Source organism: Corythoichthys intestinalis, chromosome 14 (assembly GCF_030265065.1).
Source record: "Corythoichthys intestinalis isolate RoL2023-P3 chromosome 14, ASM3026506v1, whole genome shotgun sequence".
NCBI lineage: Eukaryota > Metazoa > Chordata > Actinopteri > Syngnathiformes > Syngnathidae > Corythoichthys > Corythoichthys intestinalis.
In genome coordinates, this window is record NC_080408.1 from 2,247,129 (window position 1) to 2,262,291 (window position 15,163).

The window sequence follows — 15,163 nt, forward strand, 5'->3', positions numbered from 1 at the left end:
CATGGGTAAACCTCAACCATGAGAGACAGAATGTGGAAACAAAAAACAGAAAATCACATTGTTTGATTTTTAAAGAATTTATTTGCAAATCATGGTGGAAAATAAGTGTTTGGTCAATACCAAAAGTTCATCTCAATACTTTGTTATGTACCCATAGTTGGGAATAACGGAGGCCAAATGTAACTCTTTACAAGCTTTTCACACACTGTTGCTGGTATTTTGGCCCATTCCTCCATGCAGATCCCCTCTAAAGCAGTGATGTTTTGGGGCTGTCGTTGGGCAACACGGACTTTCAACTCCGTCCACAGATTTTCTATAGGGTTGAGATCTGGAGACTGGCTAGGCCACTCCAGGACCTCTAAATGCTTTTTACGAAGCCACTCCTTTGTTGCCCTGGCTGTGTGTTTGGGATCATTGTCATGCTGAAAGACCCAGCCACGTCTCGTCTTCAATGCCCTTGCTGATGGAAAGAGATTTTCACTCAAAATCTCTCGATACATAGCCCTATTCATTCTTTCCTTTACACAGATCAGTCGTCCTGGTCCTTTTGCAGAAAAAGAGCTCCAAAGCATGACGTTTCCCCACCAATGCTTCACAGTGGGTATGGTGTTCTTCGGATGCAATCCAGTATTCTTTCTCCTCCAAACACAAGAACCTGTGTTTCTACCAAAAGGTTCTATTGTGGTTTCATCTGACCATAACACATTCTCCCAGTCCTCTTCTGGATCATCCAAATGCTCTCTAGTGATCCGCAGACGGGCCTGCACATGTACTTTCTTCAGCAGGGGGACATGTCCGGCAGTGCAGGATTTGAGTCCCTGGCGGCGTATTGTGTTACTGATAGTAGCCTTTGTTACTGTGGTCCTAGCTCTCTGTCGGTCATTCACTAGGTCCCCCCGTGTGGTTCTGGGATTTTTGCTCACCGTTCTTGTTATCATTTTGACGCCACGGAGTGAGTTGAAAGTCCGTGTTGCTCAACGACAACCCCAAAACATCACTGATTTTGAGGAGATCTGCATGGAGGAATGGGCCAAAATACCAGCAACAGTGTGTGAAAAGCTTGTGAAGAGTTACAGAAAACGTTATTGCCAACAAAGGGTACATAACAAAATATTGAGATGAACTTTTGGTATTGACAAAATACTTATTTTCCACCACGATTTGCAAATAAATTCTTTAAAAATCAAACAATGTGATTTTCTGTTTTTTTTTTCCACATTCTGTCTCTCATGGTTGAGGTTTATCCATGTTGACAATTACAGGCCTCTCTAATATTTTCAAGTGGGAGAACTTGAAAATATGAACGCACCAGATAGTTTCTCGTGCGCACCAGATTGTTTCTAGTGCTCACCAGATAGTTTGTAGTACGCACCCAATTGTTTCTAGTGCGCACCAGACAGTTGCTAGAGGGCACCCGATTGTTTGTAGTGCTCACCAGATTGCTTAAATTTATTTTATTTCTATCGATGTCCCTTTAGGCGCTCTTTAGCATCACAATACAATTAGCCATAATAGGTTACGTCCATGATGTCCGATACATGCGGTCATGGACTTAGTTGGACAATATCAGGTTATTGGTTAAAAAGACATTATCTGACAATTGTAAATATATATTCCTTTCTGTATAATGTAGAAAGTTTTTGGTGTTATACTTCAGAGTCGCTGCATTCGTATGTAACGTTACACGCATACGCAGAAACGCAAAGTTGCAATTTCTGATGGGGGGGCAAAATCTGACAGAACACCCGGCCCCTGCATAGCCGGATTGTTCTACCTGACAGGCACTTTATAGCTCATTTATACTGTACATACAAAATCACATGCTTTTACTTTGACATTGTAAAATTGTGGATTTGTGTGATCGAGTGCGTGCACTACTCACTTTTGTGTCCGCAGTTACAATATGAGTTCTACAGAATACTTTTACACGTGTGAATGTGTACCGTATTTCGATTCACATCATTGTAAACAAACAAAATACACAAACAGGTAGTCCCAGTTTACGATGTACTTGACTTGGGTGATTTCGACTTAAAACGCTGGAGTCTCGTCCGCCATTTTGTCCCTAGTCGTATGACACGTTCCGTCTTCACTAAACGTGAAGTTGTTCAGCTTTACAGACAGCAAACAAAGCAATTGTGCTTTTTGAAGCTTCTGAATTCCTTCACTTTTGACATATTTGGAAAACTGACAGGCTTATGTTCAAAGCGACACACATTTTAACACTTGACACAAAACAATTGGCGTTTTCAAACGTCCATCTAGTCTGATCAATATGTACATTTAGTACATTAAATTAGCCTAATTTGCCTAACAGAATGCTACAAATGCTAACATATTTACATTCGTCATAGCTAATCGCTCACACATGTAACCCCACTAAGCCCTAAACTTAATTACAAATGTATACACAAACATACATTAGCTGAAACAACTTACAGCCTTATATGGGCCAAACCAGAGCGTAGCTATCCTTCATCCATCTTTGAAGTCTGAGTCTGCTTCTCAATCATACAAGGCGACATCCAGCCAGACCCAACGATGCCACCAGAGGGCAGTGTATCCTACATCATTAAACAAAAGACAATATTTTTGTATAGTTATTTTGTAGGGGTACTTAAAGGGTTAATACCAATTTACGCGGAAATACAGGTTAGGATCGCCAGCGTAGGAACGGAACTTGTCCGTAACCTGGGCACTACTTGTACAGTCATACAAGTTCTATGACTTTGGGGCAAAGTATTTCCAAGTAGGTCCAATGACAATCCTATAAATTCCTGTATTAAAAAAAAGGAAATGTTCAGGTCTGTTTGTTGATTACTACTGTGTATAAAGAATATATTTATTCGAGATGGTGTTCACTTGCCTGTATAGTACAGAAATGATGTAAATGGAACTTTTCACTGTAATGTAAAACCCACCACACTTTAAAAATGTCACATAACATGCATGTCAAATATAATATTCCATATATTTACAAAGGCAACTGTTTCTATTAAGATGTCGCTGATCAAATCAGCTGTTTTTGTCGCCCCGAGCTACAATTCTGCATGATAACAACAGATGCGCTCTATTTGCATCCCGTATATTGTAAGATTTTTGTCATGAGTCAGCCCCATGAATATGCAACTGTGTAAATAAATGAAAATCCCTATGCAAAGAAAAAACTGGGCTCACAAATGTGTGGTGAAATGTACTTTTTTTAACCTTTGGTTTGCAGTTGTGGCAATATCTGAACCTTCGCATGAAGTTTCTCCATGAAATATTAAACTACTTGTATATCATCCTGACTGCTTCTACTCTGGCTGGTCAGTAGAGGGCAGTGTAGACACGCACTATCTATGCACCCCTTGTAATGTACTGGACTCCATAAAACTGGATTTATCCTTATTGTATGGCATCGACGGTGATGGACGTCACATCTGTTCAAATGGATTGGACGTCCGTCGCCGTCAATGGCACTGAAAGAGTCAAAAGACGTGGATACTCGTTATTCAGGAATCCATTGTTTGTTTTGCACAACATGCATCATGTCGTTGTCAAGATATTTTTTCAGTTGAATAAAAGGAGAGAATTACGTCAACAATTTGTCATTTCTACACGTGTTTGACTTGGAAATGTTTCTTTCAGCAGCTAACTTAAGGGTGTTAAACTCAAAACCAGTGTGGCCCGCCATTAACTTCATGTTTGTCGCTAAATTAAATCTGTAGTCCTTCAATTTTGTTGAGGGAATTTAGGGTTTTTAGGATTTTTTTTTTTTTTTAATCATTTTTTGTCAATTTCTTCCTCCTTGTAAATATTTTTAATCCCTTTTTTGAATAAAACATGCACTGTTAAAAAAAAACAACCTCAAATTTAGAGTAAAATGGTGGCAGCTGTGATTGCCAGTAGTTCACCGTTAAATATACAGTGACAATTTATCACGGTACACACACACAAAAAAAAAAGTATAATTTACGGTAAAAAGCGAACAGCTCTGGTAGCCTGCACCATAAAAAGTACGGTGACAATGTAATAATCATTACAATAATGTAAATAAAAGAAAGAAAAACGCAAACAACAACAAGAAATACATTGAACGCCTAACTACACTAACTACTAATATGTTGGTGCTACCGTCTGCTAAATGTATTTCCGGTTGACACCATGTGGGGGGCCTGTTGACCAGGGGGGAAGAGCCCATCCCTCCTCCCGCTGCCCAGTAAAAGAGCCCTTGCCCCCCCCGGAATCTAGGGTGGTCCCCCGGGCCAGCCACACGCCCATCTACCGGCCTTCAGGGATGGCAAGAGGGGACGCACCGCCAGCCCCACGCCCGTCCCCAACCATGTCCGCCCACCCGGGCCACGAGCCGCTGCCGCAGCCCCCCAGCCAGCACGGCACGCCACGGGGCCCCTAGCGGCCCACCAAGCCCAGAGCAGGTCAGGGTCCCCCGCCGTAGCAGGCAACATCCCACCTCTCCCCGCGCCACCCGAGCACCCACACTGAGCAGGCGCTACGCCAAACGCCGGAGACCAGGGGATGTCCACCTCACCAGCAAGGAACAGCAAGCCCCACCCAAGGCCCCGCAGGCCCCAAGAGGCCCCGCCGATGACCCCGTCGGCACGACGGCAGCGGCGGCCGCCGTAGTGGTGCTCAGATTGCTGGCTTGAACACTTATTGTTCCCTTTTTTATTTCAAATGTAAACAACTTTTTTTTTAAAAAAATAAGAATTAAGAGAATATTTACATTTACCCTTTTTTTTAATCAAAAAAAAAAAAAAAGTACAGTTCAGTTTTTTCATTTTGCACGCTTAATCATAATTTCTCCAGAAAATGCAGTTTTGCGTTTTTCAATTTAATTTCCCTTTGTACGTAAATTCTTAATACATTTGCAAGCTTGCCTTTACAAAAAAAGTAATAAGAAAGCCCCAATAATTGGCTAAATGATTAATTAGTTCCATCAGAGCATAATGAGCTCATGTGTAAATTGAAGAATCCCAGTGCGTAATTAGCCTGTAATTCCATTGCATCCTATGGAATGGGGGAGGGGCAGGCGAGTAATTAGAAAGAGCTCACATCAAGCGCTTTGATATTAATTACAACATTTTCTGTGTCCCTGTACTTTTTTTTTTTTTTCCGTCGGAGGACACACAAACCAACAAGGAACTTGGTGACTTGTTAATCACAGATGTTCCTCATTTGCATTTATAATTGAGATTAATTAGGATTGGTGTGTACTGTCGCGATAACCCTTGAGAAGGCCCTGTTTTGTTTTTATTTTGTAATGTCGAAAGAGCATGACCGGCAAGATCTGGTATTAACCCTTTATAGGACACTGGTGAACTGTCATGGACGGCGACGGACGTCTAATCCAGTTTATTGTCAATCACAAACTCTTGTGTTGTTTTCGTCACCGATGACCATTACGAAGACATTTCGTCAACGAACAATTTTTTTCTTGATGACGAGACAATAACAGGCCAAAAACGTATTTTTGGAGACTAAAACAGAACGAAACTAATGCCAGTTTTCGTCTGACGAGGCAAGAATGAGACGAAAATGCGCCACAGTTGTCGTCACGTTCACAATGTGTGACACTTTATGTGTAGTTAGCCTGCATCATGACAGTGTTTGTGTCACTCGTGTGACATGCTACGCCCCCCCTCCCCGGGTCCTCTCCAGTCTCCCCATTGCTTGTTTTGACACACACGGTAAGATTTTTCTTATTTTGGCCTGAGAGAATATGCCATGTTGCTTTAGCCTTGTGCTGAGTGATCATCGCACACTAAATGTAACTCGTAGCATTAGCATAGCATTAGGCTAATTAGGCTCTTAAACTCTCAGACTTGGGCCATGGGCGTAGGTTTGCATAGGGACGGTTGGGACATATCACTAGCAACTTTTCAGGATGTACTTATTTGCATTATTTAATGAGTTCGGTTATAACGGTCATTTAGATTGTCTTCACATTAGGGCTGTCAAACGATTAAAATTTTTAATCGAGTTAATTACAGCTTAAAAATTAATTAATCGTAATTAATCGCAATTCAAACCATCTATAAAATATGCCATATTTTTCTGTAAATTATATATTCTATAAAATAATTTGTTGGAATGGAAAGATAAGACACAAGATGGATATATACATTCAACATACGGTACATAAGGACTGTAGTGGGCATTTCACTCTACTGTCATTTAAATCTGTCTATGCTGTCCTCACTCCGAAGCGTCTACTTTTTCCAAAGCTAGACAGCTAGTGAACGACGCCTTAATAATCAGACTTCTTCCTTTTTTTTTTTTTTCATCTGATTTATTAATAAAATGGCCTCAAACCACTGTCCTCTTTAGACCTCAGTGAAACTACAAAAAAAAAAGTACACAAGCATTGCATTAGCAACAACGTTAGCTTAGCACGCTATACAGGTTCACTAAACATAAACAAAAAGCGTCTCATACAAAAAATATAACATTTCGCTTACTAACATAATATGTACATTCTTTACAACAACCATACTTATGGACAAATCTTGTCCAAGGATAATATAAGCACAACATTAAAATGGAGGCGTCAGCCATGTCGCAAAGCGACCACAAGAGTTCGCTGTTAGACAGCATTAAAAACCTTGCTGTAAAACTTACCAAAAGGCAGAATACTGTCTGAGCGGGACATGTGCGTTAATTGCGTCAAATATTTTAACGTGATTAATTTAAAAATTAATTACCGCGCGTTAACGCGATAATTTTGACAGCCCTACTTCACATATTTCGTAAGGGCAGAATTGACGCTAGCATTATTAAGTGAATTATATTCAGACTTACATTTACCCAGGGGTGAAAGAGACTAGAATTTCTTGCCGGAACTGCCCGACGTGAAGGTCGCCACAGAGCCAGAAATTTTGTTTATTTTTCATTCAAAATTGTATTTTTTTCAATGATTTGCAAAATAAAAGTGAAGAAAAACAGCAATAACCCCAACCTCTGTCAGGAATAAGAGTGTGACAATATCTCGAACAGCGATATATCGCGATATTTTGCAACCCGATGGGTTATCGATATGCTCCCGCCAAGAATCGATACTTTTATTTAACATATTGGCCATACAATGGAGTATGGATGCTGTAAACTGCTCAATGTTTGTTGAGCAATTCCTTGGCGGTCCACTAGGGGCGCTCGGGAGTGGCGGTGAGGGTAAAGTGCGCACAAGTTGTCTAGAGAAGAAGAGAGGAAGCTCCAAGTGGGTTGAAAAAATAAAAAAGCTCCGTGAGAACGGTGGAGGGAAAAAATGAGAAAAATATTGCTACAAATCACACATGGGGACACAGTTTAGATTTTACACCAACAAGAAAGGAAGTTAGGTGAACAAGGACTTTGCTGTATGCAAGAATTGTCTAAGAAAAATAAGTTTCACTGGGAGCTGGTGACGTAGTGGACACCGGAGTTTGTGAGCTTCGCTTTCATCACTTGAGGTAAGAAAGTTTTGCAATGTAATTGACTTTTTAATTTACATGTATGATTTTGATGACATTTGGTGTTGAATGATATAAAATAAACCAGGACCCTAAACTGGATGAAAATGAATATCGAACAAGCCCACATGAATTTACAGATTTATATGAGAACCAATTTCCATCTAGTTTACTACACAAACTTATTACTGTCATTTTGTTACAATAAGCTATAAAAGTGGTTTGAATAGGTTCCAAGATATATAAAGTGATGTGCATGATAATTAATGTAGCCTACATATTAAAAATAGGGAATTATTGAATTTTTAATTTCTATACATTCAATTCATATTTTTTTTAATTCAATACTTCCAACACAAAAAAAATCAGGATTTCAACTCAAACGCTATGAAGTAGCTAATATTTTTTGTTTTATTTTGTTGTTTTTAAGGTGAGGAAGACTGTGACTGAGCAAGTCTGACATCTTAAATGCTGAAGCAGATAGCGGAAGTGCTCAAACCAAGCAACAAAGGTCATATACGAAGAAAAGACCCACCAATTTGATCATTGCCCCACTCCAAGCTCAACTGCTGACACCTACGGCACTTTTTATTTATTTTTTTTTTTAAAGATTTAAAACTTTAAAGAAATTAAGGGTGCCATTCATCATGATCTCTTCAAGCGATATCAGTGGTCGTGGTTGGTTTCCTCTATATGTGCAGGGGCACAATTTGCAGTAGATTTATATTTTACAGCAATGTTGCACAGAAAAGGTGTCACTGTTTAATAAATGACTTAAACAGTATTTTTTCTATTTTTAAATATCTTTTTTTTTTCCGTTTCAACAGTAGTATCGTAAAATGTCATGTATCCAATTTCTGACTAATATATCGATAATCGCTGTATCGTGATATAATCGTTATCGTGAGCCTTGAATCGCGAATCGTATCCTATCGTGAGGTGCCCTGAGGTTCCCACTCCTAGGCAGGTTGTGGACCCAAATGCAGGGAAACAACAATGCACTCAAAAAAGCTTTTAATAATAACTAACAAAAAGCACAAATCACAACCAAAAGGACTGGGGATTAAAAAGGCAAGGTTCAAACAAACTTACTTTATCGGAGGGACTAATACACGAGGGCTTGGACAGGAGTTCAACATCTACATTGACATTGACCTAGACAATGACGCAACAAGGAGTGAAAAGAAACTGGGAGCTTACATACACACACAGGCAAAGGGTAAAGACACAATGAGGAACAGGTGAGCACAGGAGGATGCAGTTTGGAGGATACACTGGGAGGAGGCACAACAGGTGAAATCAATGGGCAATCACAGGGACAAGTCACACTAGGAGAAAACCAACACAAAACCTAACAACCTCCATCTCCTCTAATTTTTGTTTTCCCTCATTTCCTCACATACTAAACGCCAAATCTCAATTTTAACTACTTAAGAACATAGGATATATATCAAAATATAAGTTAATGTAAACATTTACTGTGTTTTTTTTTTAATAATAAAGATTTAAGTAACATACATTCAGAAAAATACGTACAAATGTCTTATATTATGCAGTGAAATGGAATATATTATGAAAATCTCGCAAACATTGACTTTTTTAAATCATAAGGAAATGAATAAGTAGCCTAACATAAATGAACAGAAAAAAGTCCAAAGTGCACATTGACAGTTAAGATGTTCTGAACCTCCTCAGCAGAGCAAATAAAACTAAATATGATGAATAAGCCTCCTCAACTCTTTCATTGCGCTTATAGATTTGATCCATTTTAACCAATCAGAGCTAACCATCTCTGCTGATCACATGTCAGTATGTCAGCCAATTGAACGTATAAATGAGTCCAGGCGTTTTGCTTTGCTGCGTGCATTCGCACATTGACGTGACTCATCATCGTCAGACTCAGATGACTGCAGTACCTAGGGAAACCTCCATAAAATAAATAATATAGGTGGAAACGGATTACGCTACACAAGCCCTTTATTGTGCTTGTTGTTAACACTTGTGTATGTAAATCTGATGTTGGTAGATTGTTTTCTTCTTGGAGATGAAATGCATGTGTGGCAGCTAGAGCTGGGAATCTTTAGGCACCTAACGATTCGATTACGATTATGATTCAGAGGCTCAGATTCGATTATAAAATGATTAATTTATGCACCGCCCAATTTTTTATTTTTTTTATTTTTTTTAAAATGTTTTGTACATTACTTCCAAAATTGTTCAATTACTCTCAGGCTAAACCAAACTACTATTTCAGTATCAAGTTAACATATAGCAGTAAACAAATATACAAAAATAACAGTAAATAAAAAACTCCAGTCCCCATTCTGTATCAGCAGCTTTAAACTACATTCAATTAATTTAATGTTGTGAATCAACCGTTAAAGTTGTTAAAATTGCTCCCGTTATTCCATAATTTCCCTTTTGTCTACTTTCGACATGTGAAAGTTTTAAAACTATTTTAAAGATAGATTCAAGTCAATATTTTACCGATTTAGGAGTATTTTAGATAAAAAGTTAATTAGGTTTGCTTGGAAGGTTCACTACAACAGCCGTGCAGGGAAATGTACTGCTTTAAGATGGCGGCCGTTTACTAACGCCCGCATCTAGCTTTTTGTAGGTGTGCTGCTAACGCTAACGAATCTATATTGCATCTAGTCTTATATAAATGATATCTACTGTAACGTTATGTGGATGTACATTGTAGCAGCTTTTCGGCAGCAGTCAGGTAGGTTGTTTTTTTTTTATCTCGTGGCATGAGTTGAGCTAGAGCCGTGAGTTGAGCATTGGCATTACCCGAGGGGCCGGGTAATGAGAAGCATGATGTTTAGCTACTCTCGCTCCGTTCCTCATTGACTGCGCGGCGCGCTAAGTGTGTTGTACTTCCGCTTTACTTGGCATATTTCAATAATCGGAATTTGGATGTTTGTGAATCGTTCTCGAATCTTCCACGGCCGAATCGCGAATAATCTAAGAATCGGAAATTTTGCACACCTCTAGTGGCAGCTTTGTTCTTTGTTTTTACATAGCGTTTTGACAGTTGCCTTCATATTTTTGGAATCAAAGTACCGTGTACTGGAACCGGCCCTGAATCTTATACCGGAACTGCGTTCCTGACCCTTCTGACCCACTTTCACCCCTTCCTGGAACAGTTGGCCAAAGAAGACTGGTCTAAAATTCCAGCAGAGCATTGTAAGAAACTCACTGATGGATCTCGGAAGCGGTTGTTCGCAGTTATTTTGTCTAAAGATTGTGCTACCAAGTATTAGGCTGAGGGTGCCAATACTTTTGACCGGCCCATTTTTGGAGTTTTGTGTAAAATGATAACGATTCATGAAAAAATGTCATTCTTTTGTGTTTTTTCATTGCAAGCTAAATAAATGAAGACATTACTACCAAAGCATTTGTAATTGCAATCATTTTCTGGGAGAAATTCAGCATTATCTGACAGAATTGCAAGGGTGCAAATACTTTTTGCCAGCAATTTATGGCCCATTTCAGAAAAATCCTAGAAGCGCCTCTGGGCCAACCTCACGAAGGTCTAGTCCTCCCAGTCATAAATGTAATTCGACTTGCCCGTCTCCAACAGTCACTGGCAGCCCGTGAGTTAATAAAGTGGGAGGAGCTTGTAATAAGATATGTAGCACATGACCTTGGCGCAGGTAATCTAATATTAATTCAGTCTGGTATACCTCAGGCTGCAATTAGAACGTCAGCAGTAAGTACCCTAGACCCTCATTAACAGTTAATTAAATCAAATCTATCAGGAATTAAAGCTGTCCGGACCCATCGAAATGAGAACACGGAGCCAGCTTTTGTTCTGAAAAGTCGGCCTCGCTCATATTCATATTTGACACGTCGCGTGTGCAAAAAATAGGGAATGAAAACAGAGGCCGTCACAAATAATTAACAATTTAATTCCAAAAAAAGGCATCATATTTAACATTAACTGTACACATTTAACAGTGAGAGCAAGATTTAAAATAGTGGATCATTTGGACATGAATTTGACAAAAATAACATTAATTTATTTCTTCTTAAACATGTAAAAGAAACTAGAAAAAGACTGGATACGTATGCACAAAAGTAAAAACGTATAAAAGTCAGAGTCAGTGTTCCTCCTCTTCAGGTCTTCAAGTTCATCAAGTGAACTTATACGTGTGAAGGTCAAGGAATCCATTTATCAACTCATCGGCTCCTGTTGACGACGCTACAACATTCCATCGTTTGCCGCCACTCTCCCGATTGAAACAGATTGGACGTCGAGCGCCGTCAATGGCAGATAAACTAGGGCCGCTACGATGAATTGGCTTATCGATTAGCTAAGGAATCGTAATCTATTTTGTTTAGCGTTGTTGTTTTGGTCGATGACGACGAAATATTTCGTCGGCGATAACGAGCTAAAACGTGTCTCGGGAGACTAAAAAAATCCGATAAGACAAAAATGTGCCATAGTTCAGTTGGTCTAAACGAAAAGTAGCATTTGATTGGATTTTGACATGTGGCATTGTTTTTTTTTTTCTGTCATGTGGCATTGCATATTTTTTGTGGTATGTGGCTTTGTTGGGGGGGGGGAGGGGTATGGCATTTTTGCAGGCCATGCACGTCAATAAAATTGGACGTTAATGGCCAGCAAAAATGCCATATACACCCAAAAAAATGCCACATACCAAAAATTCCACAAACCAAAACACATTTTGCCACATGGCAAAACAAATTCACACATAGCTAAATCCATTTTGCCACACGGCAAAAAAATTGCCACTTGGCAAAATCAATTTTGCCACATGGCAAAAAATAATGGCACATGACAAATCAATTTTTCCACATGGCAAAAAAAATGCCACATGGCAAAATCTATTTTTCCACATAGCAAAAATAAATGCCACATGCCCCCCCCCCACTCCTCCAAAATGCCACATGGCAAAATCAATTTTACCACATGGCAAAAAAAAAAAATGCCAGAAGACAAAATCCATTTTGCCACATGCCAAAAAAAGGCCACATGGCAAAACCCATGTCACCACGTGCCAAAAAAATGCCCCATGGCAAAATCAATTTTGCCACATGCCGAAAATAAAGGCCACTTGGCAAAATCAACTTTGCCACATGTCAAAAAAAAAATGCCACACGTCAAAATTCATTTTGCCACATGCCGAAAATAAAGGCCACTTGGCAAAATCAACTTTGCCACATGTAAAAAAAAAAAAGCCACATGGCAAAATCCATTTTGCCACATGCCGAAAATAAAGGCCACTTGGCAAAATCAACTTTGCCACATGTCAAAAAAAAAATGCCACACGGTAAAATCCATTTTGCCACATGCCGAAAATAAAGGCCACTTGGCAAAATCAACTTTGCCACATGTCAAAAAATATATATATATCCACACGGCAAAATCCGTTTTGCCACATAGCAAATACCACTTTTTGTTCTCGCCATCTCAACGTTGTAGCGTCCACAAGGACAATGCTAACTTGGTGGTGATATTATTACTACAACTTAATCTAGTGGACGTTGCCATGCAAGTTAGTTCATTGTAAACATTAGCATTATATAGCATTTAAGCTAGTAACACCATAACGCCATAGTGGACTTTTGTGGCGTAAGTTAGCAATTTGGTGTAAACATTAGCATTTTATAACATTTAAGCTAGTGGACTTTAGCTATGCAAGTTAGTCAATAGCAACACTGCAACAATTGTCTAACTTGCAAAGCAAAAGTCCACAAGCTTAAATGCAATATAATGCTAATTTTTACCAGATTGTTTCCAGTGCGCACCAAAAAGAAACAACAATATGGTAAACGTTAGCATTATATAGCATTTAAGCTCACGGACTTTTGACATGCAAGTTAGCCAGTTGTTGTAAACACTAGAACTGTATAGCATTTAAAGCTAGCAGACTTTTGTTATGCAAGTTAGCCAATTGTTGTAAACCTTAGCATTATATAGCATTAAGCTAGCAGACTTTTGCTATGCAGGTTAGCATATTGTTGTAAACATTAGCATTATACAGCATTCAAGCTAGTGGACCTTTGCTATGCAAGTTAGCCAATTGCAACAATGCAACAATCCGAGAGCTCAAATGCTATATAATGCTAATGTTTAGCAGATTGCTTTCATTTTTTTTCAGTCGATCTCTCTTTAGGTGTGCCGTAGAAATTAAATACTTAATAATCCCTGTATTTTTCATGATCTTTTCTTTACAATTTTGATAAACACAAATGGTGAAAATCGGTAAACATTCTCATTTCTGTATTTAATTTAAAAAAAAAAAAAAAAAAGTTGTTTTTTTATTATTTCACCCAAAAAAGAATCTGATTTTTTGGACCACACAAAACCATGCCCACGCTCATTCAAGTCTTTTCACTGCCGACGACAGAGCAGACCTGTTGAAATTGATTGGACGTCTATCGCTGTCAGTGGCGGTGAATGAGTGCGACTCATGAACTAACCAAGTGACTGACTGTTTGAAACGGCACGAGCGTTAAAAGGATATGAATCGTAGTTAAGTTTCTGGGTGAGGACTCCGGTCAGAATGAACTCGGCGTTGTGGACATCTGGACAATAAAGACACACCTTAGAATCGATGAGCTTCAATTGTTATTCCCCCAAAAAACGAATGAATGACGGTGCCTTACCGATGTTTTTAAGGAAGTACTCTCTACACAGGTGGAGATCGTTATCGCACGAAATCAAGACGATCTCTGGAAGATTCTGCAGGAACAAAAAAGAGCAGCAATTGTTTGACGAGTCCTATAGCTTCCAGGATAATATTTATTGACCTTGTTCTGTTTGTGCTCCATGATCTTCCGGTAAGAGGGCTGTTTGGCGAGCAGCTTCCCTCCGGCGCTTTCCACGATGGACTTCATGGTGCTGAGACTGGGGCTCATACCGGGGGTCAGGTAGAAATACTTGCCCTAAGGAATCACAAATTAGGCCAGAAGATATAAACAGCTCATTTTCCTAATCAAAACATTTCAGTTTGAAAACTTGAAAATGCTTTGCTGTGATGGTTGGTGTATCGGGTCACTTCCTGCTGATTTTCAGGAATGTCCAGGTCACTTCCTGTTGATATCGGGTCATTTCCTGTTGATTTGGGGGCATTTTAGGGTCCCTTAAAAACAACTTATTACCGTAATTTCCCGAATATAACGCGCACTTTTTCCCCCCAAAATCAACTGGTAAACTCATGGTGCGCATTATAAACGGGTACATGGATGGAGACAGAAATATATATGTATTACATATATATATAAACCGATTTTTTTTTCATTGACACGGCCACGTTGTGTTGAAGAAACGTATGCGGCCACCCGTTGCCGACCATTACGGTACGTGACGTCACCATTTTGTTTCGGTAATACTTCACTCTAATCGGCCGAATGATTTCGTCTGTGTTAAATTCTGCTTTTTTCACTCTTCATAAAGCACAGAATTTAGTTTCTTGAACTCATTTGAGTCGACGTTTATTGCAGCTCCGCAATTCGGACCGTAACAAATGTAAGGACACACACTTCCTGTGTCCGTCAACTATATCGGTCCCTCGGGAAACTCAAACCCAAATAACAATAGTTCCTTTTGTTACTGTCGTGCTGACAGCTATGAGCTCTCACGGATTTCCGACTTACGTTCTCACTTTCATTTTACCGTATCGATCCATGGAAGAAACATTTATTCATCATGAGGAAACGAGCAAGTTATACAGCAGCCTTTA

At 39.3% G+C, this 15,163-nt stretch overlaps 1 protein-coding gene across 1 annotated transcript in view; it reads right to left on the reverse strand.

Moving 5' to 3' along the window:
- Positions 1 to 11,258: 11,258 nt before the first annotated feature.
- paxip1 (PAX interacting (with transcription-activation domain) protein 1) overlaps positions 11,259 to 15,163 on the reverse strand; it is a 36,491-nt gene continuing 32,586 nt past the window's right edge. The window contains exons 20-23 of the mRNA XM_057856970.1: positions 14,232 to 14,366; positions 14,088 to 14,163; positions 13,946 to 14,006; positions 11,259 to 11,603 (exon numbers count right to left, since the gene is read on the reverse strand). Coding sequence (XP_057712953.1) covers positions 11,588 to 11,603; positions 13,946 to 14,006; positions 14,088 to 14,163; positions 14,232 to 14,366 — 288 coding nt within the window. The 3' untranslated portion in view covers positions 11,259 to 11,587. The remainder of the gene's footprint in view (positions 11,604 to 13,945; positions 14,007 to 14,087; positions 14,164 to 14,231; positions 14,367 to 15,163) is intronic.